General features: G+C 41.4%; 1 protein-coding gene across 1 annotated transcript in view; it reads left to right on the forward strand.

Moving 5' to 3' along the window:
* The window catches only part of CRACD (capping protein inhibiting regulator of actin dynamics), a 62,356-nt gene extending 42,669 nt beyond the window's left edge, over positions 1–19,687 (forward strand). Inside the window, exons 3-10 of the mRNA XM_066573367.1 lie at positions 3,697–3,832; positions 4,067–4,234; positions 6,098–6,166; positions 6,487–6,660; positions 8,056–11,119; positions 15,824–16,014; positions 16,578–16,731; positions 19,010–19,687. Of these exons, the coding sequence (XP_066429464.1) occupies positions 3,713–3,832; positions 4,067–4,234; positions 6,098–6,166; positions 6,487–6,660; positions 8,056–11,119; positions 15,824–16,014; positions 16,578–16,731; positions 19,010–19,167 (4,098 nt within the window). The 5' untranslated portion in view covers positions 3,697–3,712 and the 3' untranslated portion in view covers positions 19,168–19,687. The remainder of the gene's footprint in view (positions 1–3,696; positions 3,833–4,066; positions 4,235–6,097; positions 6,167–6,486; positions 6,661–8,055; positions 11,120–15,823; positions 16,015–16,577; positions 16,732–19,009) is intronic.
* Positions 19,688–20,261: the final 574 nt, after the last annotated feature.

The raw sequence follows: 20,261 nt of genomic DNA on the forward strand, positions 1-20,261 counted from the left end.
ATAGTTCATGTCTATTCTAACATTGAAACATACTACATACAATGAAATGGGGTCATGTATGAGAAGAGACGAGTCTGTTTTCTTCCACGAACACTGCCACTCCTGTCCATGGGCTCTGCTTGATCTTGCAGTTCTGTCTCATTGGGTTGAACTGCAATACCCGACACTGCCTAGAGACAATTGTAATGCTCTTTCTGGTTGAAAGCTGTCTTGCTTTTCTAATCTCATACAACCCATTACAAGGGTGGGAATAGTAACATTTACTGCTTAAAGTCCTTTTAGTTGTAAGATAGGTGATAAAAGTCTGTTCGGTGAGAGTCTCACTGCTAAGACCCCAATGATCCCTAGAACGTGAGAGCCCACACTGATCCCTTAGCAGTGAGACCCCCACCAATCAGACTTTTATCACCTATTTTACAAATAGTTGAGTAAAAATCTTGTTTCCCTTGCCCTGTTCACTATAGGCTCATTGCACCCCCACCCCACCCCCAGTGATGTTAGATTGAATGAAGCAGCAGTTGCGCATGTGCGGTGTTGCTCCATTCATTTTAAGCGCCTGGCTATCCCTGGCAGTCCAATTGAAAATGAATGGATCAGCACCGCACATGCAGAACCGCTGCTTCATTCAATCTGACGTCACTGCGGGGGTGCAGTGAACGGGAGATGGGGGGGGCACGGGACGGTCTAAGCGGTGAAAACTCACCAATCAGACTTTTAACTCCTACAGATAGTTCGTAAACATCTGCGCTGGTTCAACCCATTTAAAATGCTTGTGCACTTTTGAAACAACACTTTATAGTTCATAGTTTAAAATAATCCATATAAGACACATTTTAATACATTTTGTTACTTTTATGACTTGATTTGTTAAATCTAAATTATAGTTTAGAGCTGTATTCGCAATGCTACTGGTTGCAACTGTGAAATCTGCCCAAAATACCAGCCCCTTATCCAACATATCCTAACAGCTTAACTGAGCTCTTTTAACGCTTTCCAATCCACTGTCTGACCTGTAAAGACATTATGATTTAAGGCTGTATATCTCCGATGTTGGAAGACATCCATCGGGGTTCTCTTACTGTACATTGCCAGCCTCTCTGCTGTCGGAGCCTATCCAGTGTGTCACCTCATGCAGTACTGGCTTTAGCCAGCAGATAGTGCCGTTGTATGACGGCAGAAAAAGAGTAAGCCCCCTAGGAAAACCAGGATACAAATTGGATTGGAAAGGGTTAATGTAGTTGGAGAGTTAAAGGGGATGAGATCCTTTTACACGGGCTGTTTGGTACTCATTTCATTTTTTGGGCAGACGTGGTTTCTTTTATATATCTGAGTCATATATGTCAGGCATTGAACAGAGGACTCGCCTATATAATGATCATTTTATACTGTTATAAGGATAGTTAGTAGAGATGAGCGAACATGCTCGTCTGAGCTTGATGCTCGTTCGAGTATTAGCATACTCGATGGTGCTCGTTACTCGGGCGAGCACCACGCCAAGTTCGATCCCTCCCCACATTACCACTTGCTGCTGTGATGTGCCAGCGTGTGCACGTCCTCAGCAGTATGTGGCTGGCTTGCTGAGAGAGAGAGAGAGAGAAAAAAGCTCGGCACCCGGCGGGTCCATTGCAAAAATGCTCCAGTCTCCCATTGACTTCAATGGGGTTCATTACTCGAATAGAGCTCTCGAATATTACGAAAAGCTTGACTCAAATAACGAGCACCCGAGCATTTGGGTGCTTGCCCATCTCTAATTGTCAGGTCTTGGCAGTCAGATTCTCATCAATCAGCAATACTGGCCTATGAGTAGTGGCCCATCCCTAACTTGTTTACCTCTGCTTGCTGTAACATAATATGTTAGGCTGAAAAAAACAAAAACATATGTCTATCCAGGTCAGCCTATTACGCCCCAATGTTGATCCAGAGGAAGGCAAAAAAAAACCCAATTAGATAGAAGCCAATTTTCCTCATTTAGAGAAAGAAAACATGGTGCCAGAAGTACATAACATAAAGACCACAGGCTCAGTAGGTAAAGATGGCACCAGAGTCAGGCTTAGTACATGAATCACAGCACCAGAGCTAAGATCAATACAGAGATAACTTTCAATGTCCTGTTAACCGCTTGCATATAGGTTTATACCATGTGAAACTGTAACTCCCAGTATAACATTAACAATGGTAAAGATATGCTAAGAGTTGTTCCATAAACAAGAATGCTACATCCCATCATCACTATGCAGATCATAGAGTGACTACAGTACTCATCAGACACAGCCCCGTGATTAAAATATTTCCTACACTATGCTCCTTGATTAAATATGCCCCACACTGTGGCTTCTTACTAAAACATCCTCAGGTTGATTTCCTACCCAGAAAATAAGCCCTAACCTAAATTTCAAGGAGGGTTGAAATATAAGCACTACCCTGAGAATAAGCCCTAGTTACACTACATAAAAAACAATACATTACCTAGCAGACTCTGTCCAGGTCCCTCCTGCTGCTCTCTAGAGGTTGAGCGTGTTTCTGCACAGTTCTCACAGTCCTCAGCCGCTTGTACAACTTCACTTCCTGGTTACGGGATTCATAAATCCCACCTCCAGGAAGCGATGACTGTGATTGGCTAAGCAGCGGTCGAAGAACCAATCAATGCAGTGCTGGATAAACCAATAACAGCCATTGCATTGGTTCATCCAGTGATGCACTGATTGGCTGAGCAGCGGTCAAAGAACCAATCACAGCCATCGCTTCCTGGTGGGATTTATGAATCTAGAGAGCAGCAGGAGGGACCTGGACAGAGTCTGCTAGGTAATGTATTATTTTTATGTTGTGAATCCTGTCACAAGGAAGTGATGTTGTATGAGGGGCCGAGAACTGCGGGAAGCATGTCGGAGCTGTGGAAAGTAGGGACGTGGACCAAGCCTGCTATGTAAGTATAATAAGACAACAAGGTACTAGAGCCTTCATGCCCACCCGTATCACATCTTGTATCCAACCTAGAGATGGTACATCAGGGTACTAGAGCCTCCATACCAGCATGTATCACATCTTTTATCCAAGCTAGAGGCTGTATAACAGGGCACTAAAGCTAGAGTCGTACAACAGGGTACTAGAGCCTCCATGCCCACCAGTATCACATCTTGTATCCAAGCTAGAGGCGGTACAACAGGGTACTAGAGCCTCCATGCCCATCCGTATCACATCTTGTATCCAAAGTAGAGGCGGTACAACAGGGTACTAGTGCCTTCATGCCCGCCCGTATCACATCTTGTATCCAAGCTAGAGGCAGTACAACAGGGTACTAGATCCTCCATGCCTGCCCGTATCACATCTTGTATCCAAGCTAGAGGAGGTACAACAGGGTACTAGAGCCTCCATGCCCATCCGTATAACATCTTGTATCCAAGCTACAGGCGGTACAACAGGGTACTAGAGCCTCCATGCCCATCCGTATAACATCTTGTATCCAAGCTAGCTGCGGTACAACAGGTTATTAGAGCCTCCCTTCATTGTTCAGTTTTCTACAATGAATTAATTACCCTTTTGCAATCACACAGAGAAAGTTTCCTTCGATTCTGACAACTTTTATCTAGGTGCTTGATTTCTTTTGACAATGAGTGTATTTAAAAACTATTTATGTTTCTGAATGTAAGAGGGTTTTATTTTTGCAGCTTATGGCAATATTTCATATATCTGTTTCAGATTCCTCGCCAATAGCATGGGAACAAGAGCCTTTTCCCATGACAGTATTTTCATACCAGATGGGCAAGTTGAAGATGAACAAGAAACTCATGCAACGTCACAGAACCAAAATGTGGGAAAAGTCAAGTCACTCCAGGTAAGAGCAAGAATTCAGTGTTCAGTATCAACCTGTTAACTTTTCAAAAAATATTATTTTTTTTTCTACTTCCAAATTTAATTTTTTTTTCAAAGAACCAGGAGAGCAATGCCAATATGGAAAACATAACTCATGTTTTATTTATATATATCCTGTTGGCTTTCTTTAAAAAATGGAATTTGTTCCAAATAAGTTTGGTCTTTCCGTATATTTATATCTTCTATTGTTTTATAGCAACAATTGGGAAAGAATATTCGGTTTGGGCAACCACCGCCAGGGAGTAGTCCGCTAAAGAGGATGCAAGATTTGGAAGCTACTCCAGAAAAAATTGAGGAAAAACAAAACAGTACCATGGATAGCTTAGGGGAACGTGATGTGGGATTTTTAAGTAGTGGCAGTAAGGTAAGACTAAGTTGGAGAACTGCATATATATATATTAGGCGACAATACAGGTATCTCTCCCATCTATTTATACCCAGGACTGTGACAAGGGGGTGCCCTCTATGTCTAGAGGAAAGAAGGTTTCTACACAGACATAGAAGGGGGTTCTTTACTGTAAGAGCAGTGAGACTATGTAACTCTGCCCGAGGACGTGGTGATGGCAAACTCAATAAAAGAGCCTAAGAGGGGCCTGGACGCCTTTCTTGAGTGTAACAATATTTCATGTTCTACTTCAGAAGGGTGTTGATTCAGGAAAGGCTGTACACAAGGGGGTAGTTGTATGGCTAAAACCACCCTCTTGCAGCCTCTGCAGATCTTTTTTCTTATATGCTCTTGACTCCCGTTGCTGCTAGACACAGCTCTGCTCTTGTACAGCCCAAATGTGCCCCCATTTCCTGCATATACTGTACAGTGAGAGCAGGAAACGGGGGACAAATCAGGCTATGTTTGGTAGCAGCATGAGTGAGAGTTTCAGCTCTTCTTCTGACCATAGTTTCGGGGGGCGGGGAGCTCTGCTATACAGAGGGGCACTAATACTTAGAGGAGCACAGTGGAGGCACAATGCTGTTACTTTGGTGGGAGCACAGAGAGACACTATTACTAAGAGTGGCACAGAAGAGTATTATTTTGGTGGGGGCACAAAGGGGGCTTTACTTGGAGGCACTGGGGGTGCTGTTACTTTTGTGTGGGCACAGAGAGGGTACTAGTAGAGGGCTATTTTGGAGATACTATTGCTTTGTAGGGGTAGAGAAGTTATACAATTTATAATATAGGTATTGAAGCCCACCATGTTATAAAAGTTGTATTATAGATATGCTGCTACATATGTATTTAGAAAAAGCTTTTTTGAAACCCCTCTCAACCCCTTTAAAAAAAATCTTCCCTGGATCAAGGGCTTGATTGCCAGATCTATAGTCGGGAAGTATTTTTTTCCAAACTCAAGAAAACTGGCTTCTACCTTATGGAGGACTTTTGTATTCTTCTGGATCAACATTGCAGGATAACAGGCTGAACTGGATGGACATATGTCTTTTTGCAGCTATGCAAACCAACCAGGAATATGTGACAGGAATATGAGGGATTCCTTCTAAGGGCCCTTTTACATAGATTGATTATCTGCCCATTATAAGTTAGTGCCGATTGGCAAACAGTATGTTGATTGGTGCTCATTACTGCTGTTGACATGTGGCAGGGGATTGATAGTATGGTGAGGGACTGTCATTAATACGATTGTTTATCCCTCATACAGATAACATTCGTCAGCCAGAGCAATTAGATTTAGCTGGAAAAGCGCAAGAAGTTGGTATTCATTGCCACATCCCAATCACAAAATTCTACACGGCTGCCTGGACCATCCTCGGTCATGTGGCACAGCAGCCGCATCTTGTGTGGATGCCACTTGTTGGTGCACATGAAGCATACCACACTTGAATCACTCACACTGGTTTTACACGACTCATTAGATGCTCTTCCTGGGGCTCTTGGCAGGGACGCCAGGACCTTGGTGCCCACTGATATATATGTAGCTAATTTAGGGCAACCTGAGTATGACACATCCATACGTGCCATCTTCTTGAACTTTTGAATCAGTTTTGTAACACAGTCATGTGTAACTTGCATGGCATGTGTCATAGTGAATGTCTGGGTTATGTGGCGTATTGACCCTGACCCTGCCAGCAGTAACACTTCAATCCATACCTCCCTTGTTAACCGCATTAGTTTTGTGGACTTACAAAACATAAAACACTCCTCTATGGAGACTTTTGACTTGTATTACTTGTATATAAAATGTCTATTTTCAGTTTTTTCTTTGTCTTCATTTAGATTACAGGATCACCAAGCTCTCATGGTCCAAGGAATGTTCCTCAGCCAGAACATAAGACAGAGGAAAAGGTAATTTGCTCTTTTATTACTATATTGCGATAGATATGATATAGAGAGATATGGGATATATAGATGGATGGATGTATATGAGATAGATAGAGGATATATATGGATGGATGGATGTGAGATAGAGGATATATATATGGATGGATGGATGGATAGATAATTGTTATAAGTGGACTATATGGGTTGAGACTTTTGAGCCTCAACGCTCCAATAGGTAAAGACAACATAGAAAAAGTAGTTCTAATGTAGTTCCATTGAACCTTGAAAGTGAAAGAGTAATATTTGACCATAAGATTTTTCCACATCTCCTCCCAATCTTACAGGTCACTCCAGTGAAAACATCTCGAACAAAAAGACCATCTGGCACTATAGAAACTATAAACTTGGATGCTGTTCCCCGATCTGCTGCTTGTTTAGATAATAGTGCCGCTAAACACAAGCTTTCCGTCAAGCCAAAAAATCAGAGAGTGTCAAAAAAACACAGGGGGATGTCCCAGGTAATGTACTTTATACTGATATAGCTAGTGAAAGCATTGTAGGTATTTGTTATCTTACAGTTTAAATTATATTCGCCCATAACCTTTTAAGGACGCAGCTCTTTTTACTTTTTTAGTATAAATATAGGAGAGGTGTTCTTTTTTACTTTTAGCATCCTTTATTTACTTATTTTTTTAATAATTGTTTCTTTATTGAAAAGTTACGTAAAAAATTAACTGTCAGAATTGGCAGTGGCATTGAAAGTGTTAATATCCATGATCAGAGGGATCATGATATGGTGTGGCTACTGGGCCCGCTCCATATAAACCCCTTTTTTGGAGCATGTACATGCACGCCATTTAGCGTTAAGGGGTTAATGTTCCAATGCATCTGAAAAAATGAAGCAACTGTGCAAATAGTCATAAATAGAAATATCACACTGTTTAGTGTAAACAGCTGCTATGCGGACCTGTGTGCCTCCATGATTATAGGCTACCAACAAACCCTGCGTGTAGTCCAATCTTGCAGTCAGTTGTTGCGCCTACCTATCTGCTTCCTCTTCCTACTCAGGACATCTGACAGCTTCCCTGCAGCCAATAAACCAATAGCATGGCAGGTATGCTGATGGGGGGGACATGCTACACTTATCTCCCTCACTGATCAACGTAGCTCAGGAGCCCGGAAATCCACTTTTCAAGGCTCTGCTTGCAGTACGTAAATCACAATAAAGTGGTCCGATGGGCAGTTCGTTGCTAGATAGAGGCTCTGGTCTTTCTGCAGTAAGCAACTGTCAACCATTCCCCCTGGCTCGTGATTGAGGGCTCGAGTATGATACTAGCAATGAATCGATCAACAGACCACTCTAGCATCATTTACATTTGGTGCATACCAGTTTGAAGAGATGATTTCGAGGCTCCTGAGGCATGTGTAACCTGTCTTCCATGTCAGCATCCCCGCCGTGTGACTGGTTTAGTAGTCGCAGAGATGCTGACAGATGTCTATAGAATAAACTTCAACTACTTTGTCTGTTTCACAATATGAAAAGTTTGACAATCTACTGAATCTTCAATGCCAATGATATCCACCTAACATAATTCCACTTTACATAAAAATCGTATTTTATTTCTAGTGAAGATTTAAGCTGTCTAGTCATATTTGATTGATGCTGATAGACTCCACTATTTTTTGGGCTTGATCCAGGATTTGATCATTGGAGGCGATTTATTGGCCATATTAGATATTTTTATAAGTGCCACCCAAAGTCTCTGGTAGGGTCTCCCTCTCCCTCATCTACGAACATTAATATGTCCAGAATTGAGAAATGCTCAAATTTTATGTTCGGGCTTCTGACAGTCAACGTAAAATGTATGTCTTACAATTGGTTTCCCTTTCAAAACCTCTAATCTTCTCTGCAGGATTGTTACAGCATAGAAGACAACGAACATGAAACTGGATTGAATGTGCATCGATCTCTCAACAAAGCCATGTACCACTCAATGGATGTTTCCAATCAAGATACAATTGTGTCTAATTATTTTGAACGAAAAGCCCTTGGATTACAAATTCCTGAGTATACTCAAGTGATCAGAGGACAGTATGATGGGAAAAAAGATTGGGAAGCAAGAAACGAAGAGTCAATCACTTGTAAATCTGAAGAAAGTGGAGAAATGGACAAAGAAAAGAAGTTAGAAGCAGATAAACGTAAAACAGAAGAAGAACAGAGAAGACAAGAAATCATTAAGAACATTGAGTTAGATAGACTCCAGCATAAGATAAGAGAACAGAAAGAAAATGAAATAAAGGAACAGCGTAGACGTGAGGAAGATAGGAAACTCCGGGCTGAACAGATTCTGAAAGAATTAGAAGAACACAGAAGACAAGATGAACAAAGACAACGGGAACAGGAGGAGCAGAAACGTCTCAAATTAGCAGAAGAACAGAAAACTTGTGAACTGGAGCAACAGAGAGTACTGCAGCAAGCGGAGGAGCAGAAGAAGAAAGAGAGAGAGCAGGAAATGGAGAAACAGAAAGCTTTACAGGAAGCTGAGGAGCAAAAAAGACATGAAGCTGAGAAGCAAAAAGCTCTTCAAGTAGCAGAGGAACAGAAATTACGAGAAATTGAGGAAAAGAGAGCTGCGCAGGAAGCTGAGGAAGAGAACAAACGCAAACTTGAGGAGCAGAGAAATCTGAAGATGGCAGAAGAGCAGAACAAACGTGAACTAGAGCAACAAAAAGCACTTAAGGTTGCAGAAGAAGAGAAAAACCGTGAAATGGAGCAACAAAAAGCAATGCAAATAGCAGAGGAGCAGAAAAAGCGTGAATTGGAGCAGCAGAAAGCAATTCAAATAGCAGAAGAGCAGCGGAAGCGTGAACTGGATCAGCAGAAAGCACTAAAGATTGCAGAGGAGCAGAGAAAGCGTGAACAAGAACACCAGAAAGCACTTCAAATTGCCCTAGAGCAGAGAAAGTATGAAATAGAACAACAAAAACCACTTCAGATAGAGGAAGAACAAAAAAGGCGAGAACTGGAGCTGCAAAGGACGTCCCAGAAAACAGAAGATCTGAAGAAACAGGAAGTGGATCTACAGACATCAAATCTAGTAGAAGAGAAGAAGAGGTGTGACTTGGAGGAATTGAAAGCCTATAACAATGCTAAGGAGCAGAAGGGGTTTGCAGTGGAAGACCAGAAAGCTCTTCAACTAGCAGAGGAGAAGAAATTAGTACAACATGAGGAACCTTTACAAAAAGGAGAGCCAATTAATGAGGATGTTAAGAATGTAGTTGAAGAAAGGCAATCCTCTCAAGATCAGGAAAGCAGTATTATGGAGAAATATCTACCCGAAAAGCCAAAAACAGAGGAAGGAGGTAAAGAAGCTGATGTGGATTTAAAGCAGAGACAAAGTAATGAAGAATTAAGATGGAAGGAGCTTGACCAAAGGCAAAGACCATTTACGTTTAAGGTCACATCTGGCGAAAAGCAGATTATATTTGAGAAAGTTAATTTATCTCCAGTTACATTAAAAGAGCAACCGGCATGCCCTGAAACACCAGACCCAAAAGAAACCAAATCCAATATTAGTTCTCATGCTCTTCCATCCTCCCAGTGCATTCCCCACACTGCGATTTTGGTTACTGGGGCACAACTGTGCGGTACAGCTGTAAACCTCAATCAGATTAAAGACACAGCTTGTAAGACATTGCTTGGGCTGACAGAAGAGAGAAAATTAGATATTGCCGAAACCAAAAACGAAAGGGATGTCAATACTAAATATATCAGCAGTAAAACAAAATACACTTCAGAGACATTGGAAAATCAGTCCTTCATGGCAGAATGGGCTTCTATTAGGTCAAAAATGTTAAACAAATCCGAAAATGTTGACATGCCTGAAAAGCCTAAAAGTGATCCTCGTGTATCTAGTGATGACTCGACAGGAAAGGGTAGAAGTGAATCCCATAATGTCTTACGAAAGACAATGTCAGCTAATGCTAAATTTTCTATTACACCAGCATGGCAGAAATTTCCAGAAACTTCGAAAACCATCGAATTTAGTAATGAGACCTCAGTGATACAATCAAGTAAGGAATGTATAGGAACAGTGTTACCTGACAACGCAGCTCAGGGAAGGCTTACAGAACAGGCATTGAATGTCCAAGATGTGGCGGCAAATAAAATGAAAAAACAAGTTACGATTGAAGATGGTGCTGAAGGTTGTATATTTTCTAAAGATCTTCCATCCTTCTTGGTTCCTAACCCACCTCAGTCTCCTCGTCGTGGTCATTTAGAAAGTCAAGCTTCCCTCAATGCACTAATGACCAGCAGTACAAGAAAAACAGATAAATTATTACAAAGTGCAGAGGAGAAAATGGCTCCATTTGGAGTCAAATTAAGGAGGACACATTATTCTTTAAGATTTCATTCAGATCCTCAAAATGAACAGAAACGAAAGAAACGATATAGTGCCGGGGATAGCTTTGAGGGTATTCCTACTCCATTTACTGCCGGAGATGAAACAGAAATAAGGACTTTACCCAACAAAGAACTTTCACCCTCCCCTACTAAGTTAAAGAAAGAAAGTGCTGTTAAAGTCGTGTTAGATACCTCAAACACTTCATCTGAAAACTTGCATGGCACACAAATTTCTCCGGTGATCCCAGGTACAAGTCCCCATCTGTCATCACCCAACAAAGACAGGGCAGCTCCTAAGTCTCCTATCATCCAGAAGCCATCGCTTGCTCCTAAGCCATCCAGCCCTACTCCTCCATCCTCTCCACTTTCAAAACTAAGTAAAATGGATGTGAATGACCCACACGGGGACAGGTTGGGCAAAAGTGAACAAGGAAGTATAACAGAGGACGTTAAAGTGAGTGCTGCTTTGCCATCGACAAAACAAAGTGAAGGTCTCGAGTATGATAAAGCGAATTTGCCATCAATTCCATGGAGAGAGAAACCAGAAAAAAGACCAGAGAGAACTGGAAGAGGTAACAATTATATTTCAGTATATATCAAGTTAATTATCTAATGCTGCCCATAGAAGTGATAACTATATTTCAATATATTTATCAATGACCTGATAGAGGGGCTGCACAGTAAAATATCAATATTTGCAGATGACACAAAATTATACAAGATAATCAATGCAATGGAGGACAATGTGCGGCTACAAACGGACCTAGATAAGCTGGGGGCTTGGGCAGAAAAATGGCAAATCAAGTTCAGTATTGATAAATGTAAGGTTATGCACATGGGCAGGAGAAACAGATGACACCAATATACACTAAATGGGGTACTGCTAGGGAAAAGTGATATGGAAAAAGACCTGGGGGTACTAGTGGACTGTAGATTTAACTGGAGCAATCAATGCCAGTCAGCTGCTGCAAAAACATTTATGGCATATACTTTCAGGAGAACAGGGTCCTATGATGTGTATAGTACAGTAGGAGCCAAGCAGGCACAAAAGTGGGACAGGGGAAAGGCAATAATGCTTATGCCTGTGGCATTCCTCATTGTAGTCTGTGGGAGTTATGAAAAGAAGTCTATAAATTGTAAGAAATCTTCTTGAGCGAAAAGTGAAAGTTTACAAAAGAATAGCAACTTTTGCAAACTAATATTTTCCAGTGATAACCATAAATATACAGAATTGTGTTGAGCGAACCAGACAAACCCCGTTTCGGGTCAAACTTTGCTGAAAGTTCAGTTCGGTACAAACCTAAATTGTTCGTTTTGGATGAACACCCTAAAATCTCTTCTCCCTCTTCTCTTTCTCCTTCCTTTCCTTTCTGGAGGAGGAAGAGGAGCAAGAAACCAGAAGCAGCATGGCGGCTTAGTGGTTAGCACTGTTCCCTTATAGTACTAGAATCCTAGGTTCAAATATGAGCAAGGACAACATCTGAATACAATTTGTATTTTGTCTTTCTTCTACTCGTTCAGCATTACTAAATATAACGGCAGTAACGCAAAATACACTTCAGAGACATTGGAAAGTCAGTTCTACGTGGCAGAGTGGGCTTCCATAAGTTCAAAAATGCCACATTTGGAGGAAGAGGAAGTTTATGGTTCTTGGAGAGTGTTACGCACCAGTGTTAGGGGTTCAGTATGAACCAATTCAGACCAAACCAAAGTTTTTGCAGAAATTCAGTGAATCAGAAAAACATTAACTTTTCAAAAGTTTGCTCAACCCTAATAAAGGCATAAATCCAAACCTAAACAGTAAAAGCTCCGATCTTTCTAGAAAGTGATGTAGGCTCTGATATAGGCAGCATTTTTACGTACTGAAACTGAGCTTATTTACTGTGTATTTTGTTGCTCTTGCAGTTTTTGCGCACGTATTCCCTGCAAAAAAAAGCAAGAAGGTCCAATTGATTTCTCCTGCGTTGGTGTGTGAATTCGCAGTCAATACGCATGTATCACGAATTCACTGCATTTTTGCGCGCACCCGTAGGACATGTTGCAATTTTTTTGATGTGCGTAAAATACACAAAAGTGAAGATCGCACGTCTGAATACTCCAATGTATAAAAACCATGCAGACCGCAAATACATCAATGTAAATGAGCCCTAAAAGACAGAAATGACAACAGAACCTGAGGGACCTTGTTATGAATCAATCTGCTATTTATCATAGTAGAGATCCAACAGATTGGAAACTACAGAATTTTCCGATTTTTAAAAAAGATGGATTGCAGCATCGGAAATAAGGGAAAGAAGTCGCCAAATATTCGACAATAGGTCATTTTCTGGTGACACATTCCTTTTCAATGCCATATTCTAAGGTTAGTGAAAAATAGAAGCATCATTTAGTTGGGGGCTTTATTATCTTGATAGGCAACACATTTTTACCAAACACACATGATATGTCGGGACCATGGGATGTATCTGATAGTTATTTTAAAAACTTTTAGAAGCTTGTTCACTACTTTCTTTTGGATGTACAGTTTTTGTCACTGGCAAACTCTGCTGTGGAGTCCCCATAGCACGTGTGACCCTGGACCCCCACGATCTACTAGACAGAACTTAGTTCCGCATGGAAGCCCGCTATAGAGGAACTGTGAAGATCTAGCAGTTGTTATAGTTGCTGTATAGCAATGTTCTGCTTCCACCAAATGTGTAACCCAAGTTTTACAAAGTCATTTTTATTTCCATTTCCTGTTCCTGGCTGTACTATAACCAGAGAAAACTACAATAACACCCCTTGTCAGCAACTTTATATGGCCCTTACAATCTTGGCGGTGGGTAAAGAAGCTGGCCATTATATACAACATATTTCTCAACACACAGTTCCTAGAAGACACTCTTTATTACACTTGGAGTTGTTGGGATTGACAGCAATGGGATTGTTGGGACTGCTATCTCCAGTGGTGTAACTTAAAGCTCCTGGGCTCCAATGCAAAACCTGTAACAGGGCCCCGAAGTATAATACTTTCCTCATAGTACTGGGCTCCTTATATGGAGAAAAGAGGCCTTATAAGCCCCCTAAGGCTCCTGGGCCCGGGTGCAACTGCATCCTCTATAGTTACGCCCCTGGCTACCTCTGAGTACACTAATTCTACTGGTTTTCAATGGTTTCATCTCCATAACCTGTTTAGTAATCGGTTGCTTGTCAGGTTCAGTTCTGATACACTGAAAGCTGTTGGCATTAAAAAGAAATCCGTAACACAGGAGGAGTATACAGGATACAGATCATTTATTTACTCATATTTACGAACATCTTCAGCTAACTGAAGTAAAGAAAAAAATACCTTCGCTTCTACTTGAAAACACGTTACAAAAAGTTGTTTAAGGATTCTCCATAATTGCTATAATTAACACTACATCCGTCTAAACTATCGGTTTGATTTCCAGGTTAGAGCATTTTTTTCTTTGCATGAGAACCTTTACATAGGTTTTGAAAGGCATCTATTTCAGTAGTCAACTTGTCCAATTTATCACATTAAAGAAAGACTCTCAAGAGAATTTAGCCTCTCAAGCAGAGCCTAACCCTAAGTGGGCGCCAATAAGAAGTGTGCAAGCATACCTTCCTACAACTTTATGCTACTGCCATTCCATAGATGCCAGTTACTCGCAGACCATCCAGTGGGCAGGCTGTTAACTCAGACTGGTCCCAGCTCTCTTATTGATTGACGTCTCCAGGGAATATGCAAGGGGTTTAGGAGCAATGAGAGAAGAGAGCCAATATTACTCTGAGCGAGTGGCCCACCTTTTGGACAGTGCGCACAACTGAAATGTATTAATACCTGCGGAATAGTATAATTAACTTCTAGGAAGATACGCTATCCTACCAAAAGTAATTGGACACCTGAGCAAAAATCTAAAGTAGTATTTATTTACCTATGTTAATACTTAGTGGGGCCTCCTTTGACCTTAATGACATTGTATACTCTACGTGGCATACTTTTTACTAATGTCTGATACACTTCAGCTAGTATGTCCCTCCATCCATCCTGCAAATGTCTGGTGAATTCTCATAAAGAAGACTGACACTGGTTATATTTCCTGACCCAGACTAATAAGAGAAAAGTAGGCCTGAAAAGAGTAGTGCACTCTCCAAAAATTACAAAAATGCGTAAATCTTTATGGCATTAATATTAGTACAGAAACACACAAATAGCCAAGTGAGAGTAAGACATATCCAAATGAACCCTCACAATCACCAGGTTCAGTCATGCAGCCCTCATGGCAAGCAATACCATCCATAGGATGAAAAAAAAGTTCAATAAGGAATATTAGTAAGTTAAGATTACATGCCAACCTTAACTCTGATGACCATAAACAAGACTACATATAGGTAACATCAAGCACCAGATATAATCCTACAGCCATTAGAAGGCTATTGGGAGACAATGTGACATGCTAAGCCATACAGAATATGGGAGGCTAAAAAAAAAGTAAAAGATAATAAAATGAAGAAATGATGAATATACTCATCCATAGGGTGCCGCATGAGAAACCTCGACCCCACGCGTATCACTAGCACATGGGCAGCTTCAACAGAGGACTAAATTTTAGTCACTGTCTCTCAATAGCCACTGTCCAAATTCTATTGGTAGCATAGTGTATGCTTCTACTCCTTTTTTCCCGCACCTAGTTAGGGTGAGGTTCAGTTCATGAACCTAAATCATCCCGACAGACTTCCTTGAAATATGTTCTTCTTATACGTGTACATTAATATTAGTTCAATATTTGGGAGCTTCCATAATTGAATCGATAAGATTGACCAAACCTAAGCATTAATTTGGGAGAAAACTGAAGTACCTTTACCCAGAGCAGTGGTGAGCTATATTGGATGGAGGTTTTCCTCCTTTCACCATAAACAGTTGGAATTTGTCCAAGATGATCCGTATATCTGGTGTAATGTATGAATGCTGAATGCTGTTGGACATTATTAAGAGTTGAAGATGCCTGGTCACCCTTGATTAACCTAAACGCCAAGTGGTTATTTCTCAAATATACCTATTTCAGTCATGTTGCTCCCAAAAGGAGGTAGACTTCAAGAATTGACTGCTCACATTTATGGTTAAAGACATTGCACTGAAGACTTGACTCTAATGTTGGGTATCAGAGTGGAGACAACCCTAGCATAGAACAAGAACAAGACATCCCAGCCTCTTGTTTATGACTAGGAGATTGTAAGGGCATCTATGATTTTATCATGAAATGACTTTAATGCAGTACCATTCGTTCTTACAGATAGACCCGTGCTTCAGAGTCGACATTCATTAGATGGTACGAGACTGATGGAGAAGGTCGAATCAGCTCAACCGCTCTGGATCACACTTGCTCTACAGAAACAAAAAGGATTCCGTGAGCAGCAAGCATCCAGGGAGGAGAGGAGACAAGCCAGGGAGGCCAAGCAAGCTGACAAACTGGCAAAAGAAAATGTAATTTGCTTTACTATGGCACAAATTAAATACCTAAGCATATGATGCTTCATTTCATATACTAAAGGATTTTCATTTTCGCAGTTGCACCAGTCTTGGATGATGTCTGCTATTGCAACCTAGTCTTATTTACTTAAGTTCCAATACCTGCCACAATCTATGGAGTGGTGCCGATTCTGTACTTAGCCATACACATTTTTGTCCATACTGGCCATTATAGTCATGGCCATGCATGTTCAATTTCACCAGCAACGGTCAAACGTTAATACCAGAGAATTGGTTTGCTAAAATTTTGGTTGAAGTTGTCGATATTGGACAAGATTACACTATTAAATATGGACACCTTAAAAGGTTTTTCTGAGCACAAAATAGAAGTTCTGAAAAAGCTGAAATTTAGGAGGTACAGCCAAGTAGTGGCAACCTGTACTTTGTATCTGCCACTCTGGACCCTCTTCTTCATCCCGTGTAGTCGACCATCTGAAATCATAAAATACAACTTTTTATTTTCCTGAGAAATCTCCAGTAATAAATATAAAATGTTCCCAAATTTGTTTTTTTTGTAGACATCCAGTGTCCAAGTAGGAGAATACAGAAGCAGATCTGGATCACTGCAGAAGCCACTACCCCAGGAAGAGAAGAAATGTGAGACAGTGGTGACTAGGCTTCAACGTAGGGAACAGCTACAGAAGTCCAACACTCTTCCAACATCTGTCACAGGTACCTGTATATGAAGCCTCTGCTTTGGGGTGTTGATTTAGTTTACCATAGTTACACATAAAATATACTTACCCCTCCTGCATAGCAGCGGTAGAAAGGGAGTCTTGGGAAGTCTGTTCCTGCCCTAACTTGCCTCTACACTTCCTCCTGTCTACTCTGACAGGTAAGAAGCTTTGGCCATTGTAACTTTAAGGGGTTGTACTAACTTACACAGCTCCTCCCAGAATCTTGGGCCTAGGAAAAACAGCTGATCACCCTGGACTTTCGGCACCCCCGGAAATCAGCTGATTGTCCCAGGGCAAGCCACATATGTCCCATGCAGCAGCTGCTTTGGGGGTAATGCAGTATTACAGGACACACATTCACAATAACTGTCCTGTAATACCAGGATGACAGAAGTTCTGCCAAACAGGAGCCTAGGTCACAGGGGCTCTATTACATTTATATTCACTAGTAAGGCATATGAGCACGGAATATGCTCATTATCCAAACCATTTAAAAAAAAAAAAAGGAGAGGCAGGAGATGAAAGATAAGCGTTCCAGAGCCCCTTGTCTTGTGCCCTTCTCCACATCTCTATATGATTGTGCCTGGGACAAGTGTTCCGCTTGCATCCCCCTTGCTACATTCCCACCTAGAGCGATGATCTTGGGGGAATGTTTTGGTGCATTGAAACCATTATGTGCATTAAAGGGGTTGTCCAGGACGTTAATCATTAAGACAGGTCATCAATAGCTGATCGGTGAGGGTACAATATATGGTATGCCCACTGAACAGCTTATCACCGGGCTCGCTATCATGGTGGACAGCACTAGAGGTAGTAGTCCAGTTTGGTAGTACAGACACCGCTCACATTGAATTCACTGCACCCGTCAATAAAGCATAGATACATTTACACAAATTACATTATTATGTTACACGCAGACTATGAAGCTACGATCAGTAATGGATACTAACCAGCGCAAAGGACATCTAGACATTTATACGAGATCGGAACTATGAATTTTTTGGAGAAGCTTCTAGATGGATAGCCAATTTTTGCCTGAATTTTGTATGTACATTGCTACATAAAATGCTGTGTACACTAAACGATCACTGCATTAGGAACAACTGGTGCGCAACATCCTGTGATCAGCAACATGGCGCCACATGATGCTGTCAGATAAGGTGCTGAGCTCTTCTCTGCACAGCAGAAGGCAACATTTGGCAGTCATGGTGACTTGAGTGTATTTGATGGTGGGCAAATTGTTGGTGCCCAGAGGGGTGGTGCCAGTATTTTTGAAAGACACTCGATACCATGTTTCTGGATTCAGCCAACAAGAGTGTACCAATACTGGTTGAGCCATGGACAGACATGCGACAGAAGATATATGTAGCGGCAGGCCCACATGTGGTTGGTCATAGAGATGAGCACAGGTGGCACATCTGGTATTTCAGCAACAATGTGTCACAGTGAACCAAATGACCCAGCAGTACTACAGTGGAAAAGTTAGACAAATTTCCATAGTGACCATGTGGGGTTCCTTGTCTCAACTGGGGTTTAATAGCCAAAGATTGACAAAGCTGCCGCAGATAACCCTGCGTCGTTGCCAGCAATGCCTCACGTGGGCCTAGAAAAGACACTAGTGGATCTTGGACACATGGCAGAAGGTTGGTAGGAGTGATGAGTCCCATTTCTAACGAGACCATATGGATGGCCGAGTCTGAATTTAGCATAAACAGCATTAAGCCGTATCCTATGGTTGCACCATTGGAGTTCAGCAGCCTTGTGGTGGCAGTGTCATGGTCTGAGGAGTGTTCCCATGCCATGGCGTAGGACTGTTCGTTATAACATAATTCTGTAATGTTGAATGCTACATGGATCTGTTAGCTGCCACTACAGTGCCGTCTTTCAACTTGCTTGGCCCCCAAACTCACTAGACTGTAATCCCATTGAACATGTTTGGTATATGCTAGAAAAGGCTGTGAGATCTGCTCCCACTTATTTGCGAAATTTATACCAACTGCCGGATCTGCTGCAGTAAACATGGGTCAAGTTGAGTATGGAGGATGTTCGCCAGCTTGCGAAATCTGTTCTCAGACAACTGAAAGCCGTGATCTCCCACGACGGTCAACCAACCCATTATTGAGTAGGTGATCCTAATGCAGTGATTGTTCATTGTATAAAAATTAGAAATAGAACATATGAAGACATTGCGCTCAAGGTATGCATATAATCTATTTGCATGCATGTACATGGTTTCTTGTGAATAACATTACCTACCCTTATTTCTCCGACAGTGGAAATTACAGAGACTGTTTCTGTAACACATTCAAAGGATCTTCCAAAGAGGTTCTCCTCCCCAGATGCCACCCCTGTCTCATCAGAACCAGCATGGCTGGCATTAGCCAAGAGAAAATCAAAAGCTTGGAGCGACTGTCCACAAATTATTAAGTAGATCCTATGTCCTAGATAGTTAGATCCTCATAGATGTCCCAACTCCTCTCTGTGTAACACTATATGGTTGTTCTGATAGACTTCTACATTTACCTGGCTGGGGGCTTACTCCAGTAGCATTAGTATAATCCTTATTTTGGTCGAAATGTGAAGACACAAATGACCTATATTAATACATTTTGAGAAACTGAAGTAACGGACGTTCCGTGACAAGTCATGGGGAAGGGTGACTTTAACAGGAATAGCAGTTTGTCAACCAACCACTGATCTCACCATGCCCGTGGCATCACAGATATGAATAAATACTGTATTCAGGTAGTCAATTGGCTTGTGTATATGGCTGAATTGATGTTTCATAAGAATATAAGCATAGATTTTTATCCTAACTGAATGATAGCTGCCACCACCTGCACAAACGTCTTCTCTGGACCAATATGGCCAATACAGGTTTGCACTTTTTCTTTTCGATGCTTTCATATTTTGCACACTATAGTATTACGTGCCTCTACTACAGTGCTATTAACTCGGACTAAACATATGGGCTCTACTAATGTTGGGGGCTCAACAAGATTTTGTAAAATAGGTCAGGAGGACCTATTGAGTGCAAAATAAGGGTTGGCCTATGATCTGCCTAGAAGCAGTGGCCAGCGTTAAGGGCTGCCACGTTGACCGTTTCTCGGTGGGGTACAAATGTTAATTTTCTATATAGCCGAGAAATAGGAATACTGTTATTATCATCTGAGTTGCCAGCTGACTAGTGAATACAAAGGATATGTAATAGGTGTGGCTACTTGAGGAGGCAGGATATAAGGCACCAAACTTATAATGCCCAAACGGTCTAAGGGTAATTGTAAAAAATCTAGAGGGTTTGTCCCAAATATATTAAAGTCATGCTCCATGAGGGCTGATCGTATTTTTCCTATGCACAATGTAGTGGGTTTATAATGTGAACATGTGGTCTTTTTGGATTTAGTGCATGTCATGCGTGACTACCCGTGTAGAAAGAACAAAGCTGTCAGTATGCATAATTAAATGACTATTTTGTATGTGTAAAATAGCTAACGGTAATAGGTGTGCCTTTAGTGTGGAGAAAGA

This window comes from Eleutherodactylus coqui, chromosome 7, assembly GCF_035609145.1.
Source record: "Eleutherodactylus coqui strain aEleCoq1 chromosome 7, aEleCoq1.hap1, whole genome shotgun sequence".
NCBI classification, from domain to species: Eukaryota; Metazoa; Chordata; class Amphibia; order Anura; family Eleutherodactylidae; genus Eleutherodactylus; species Eleutherodactylus coqui.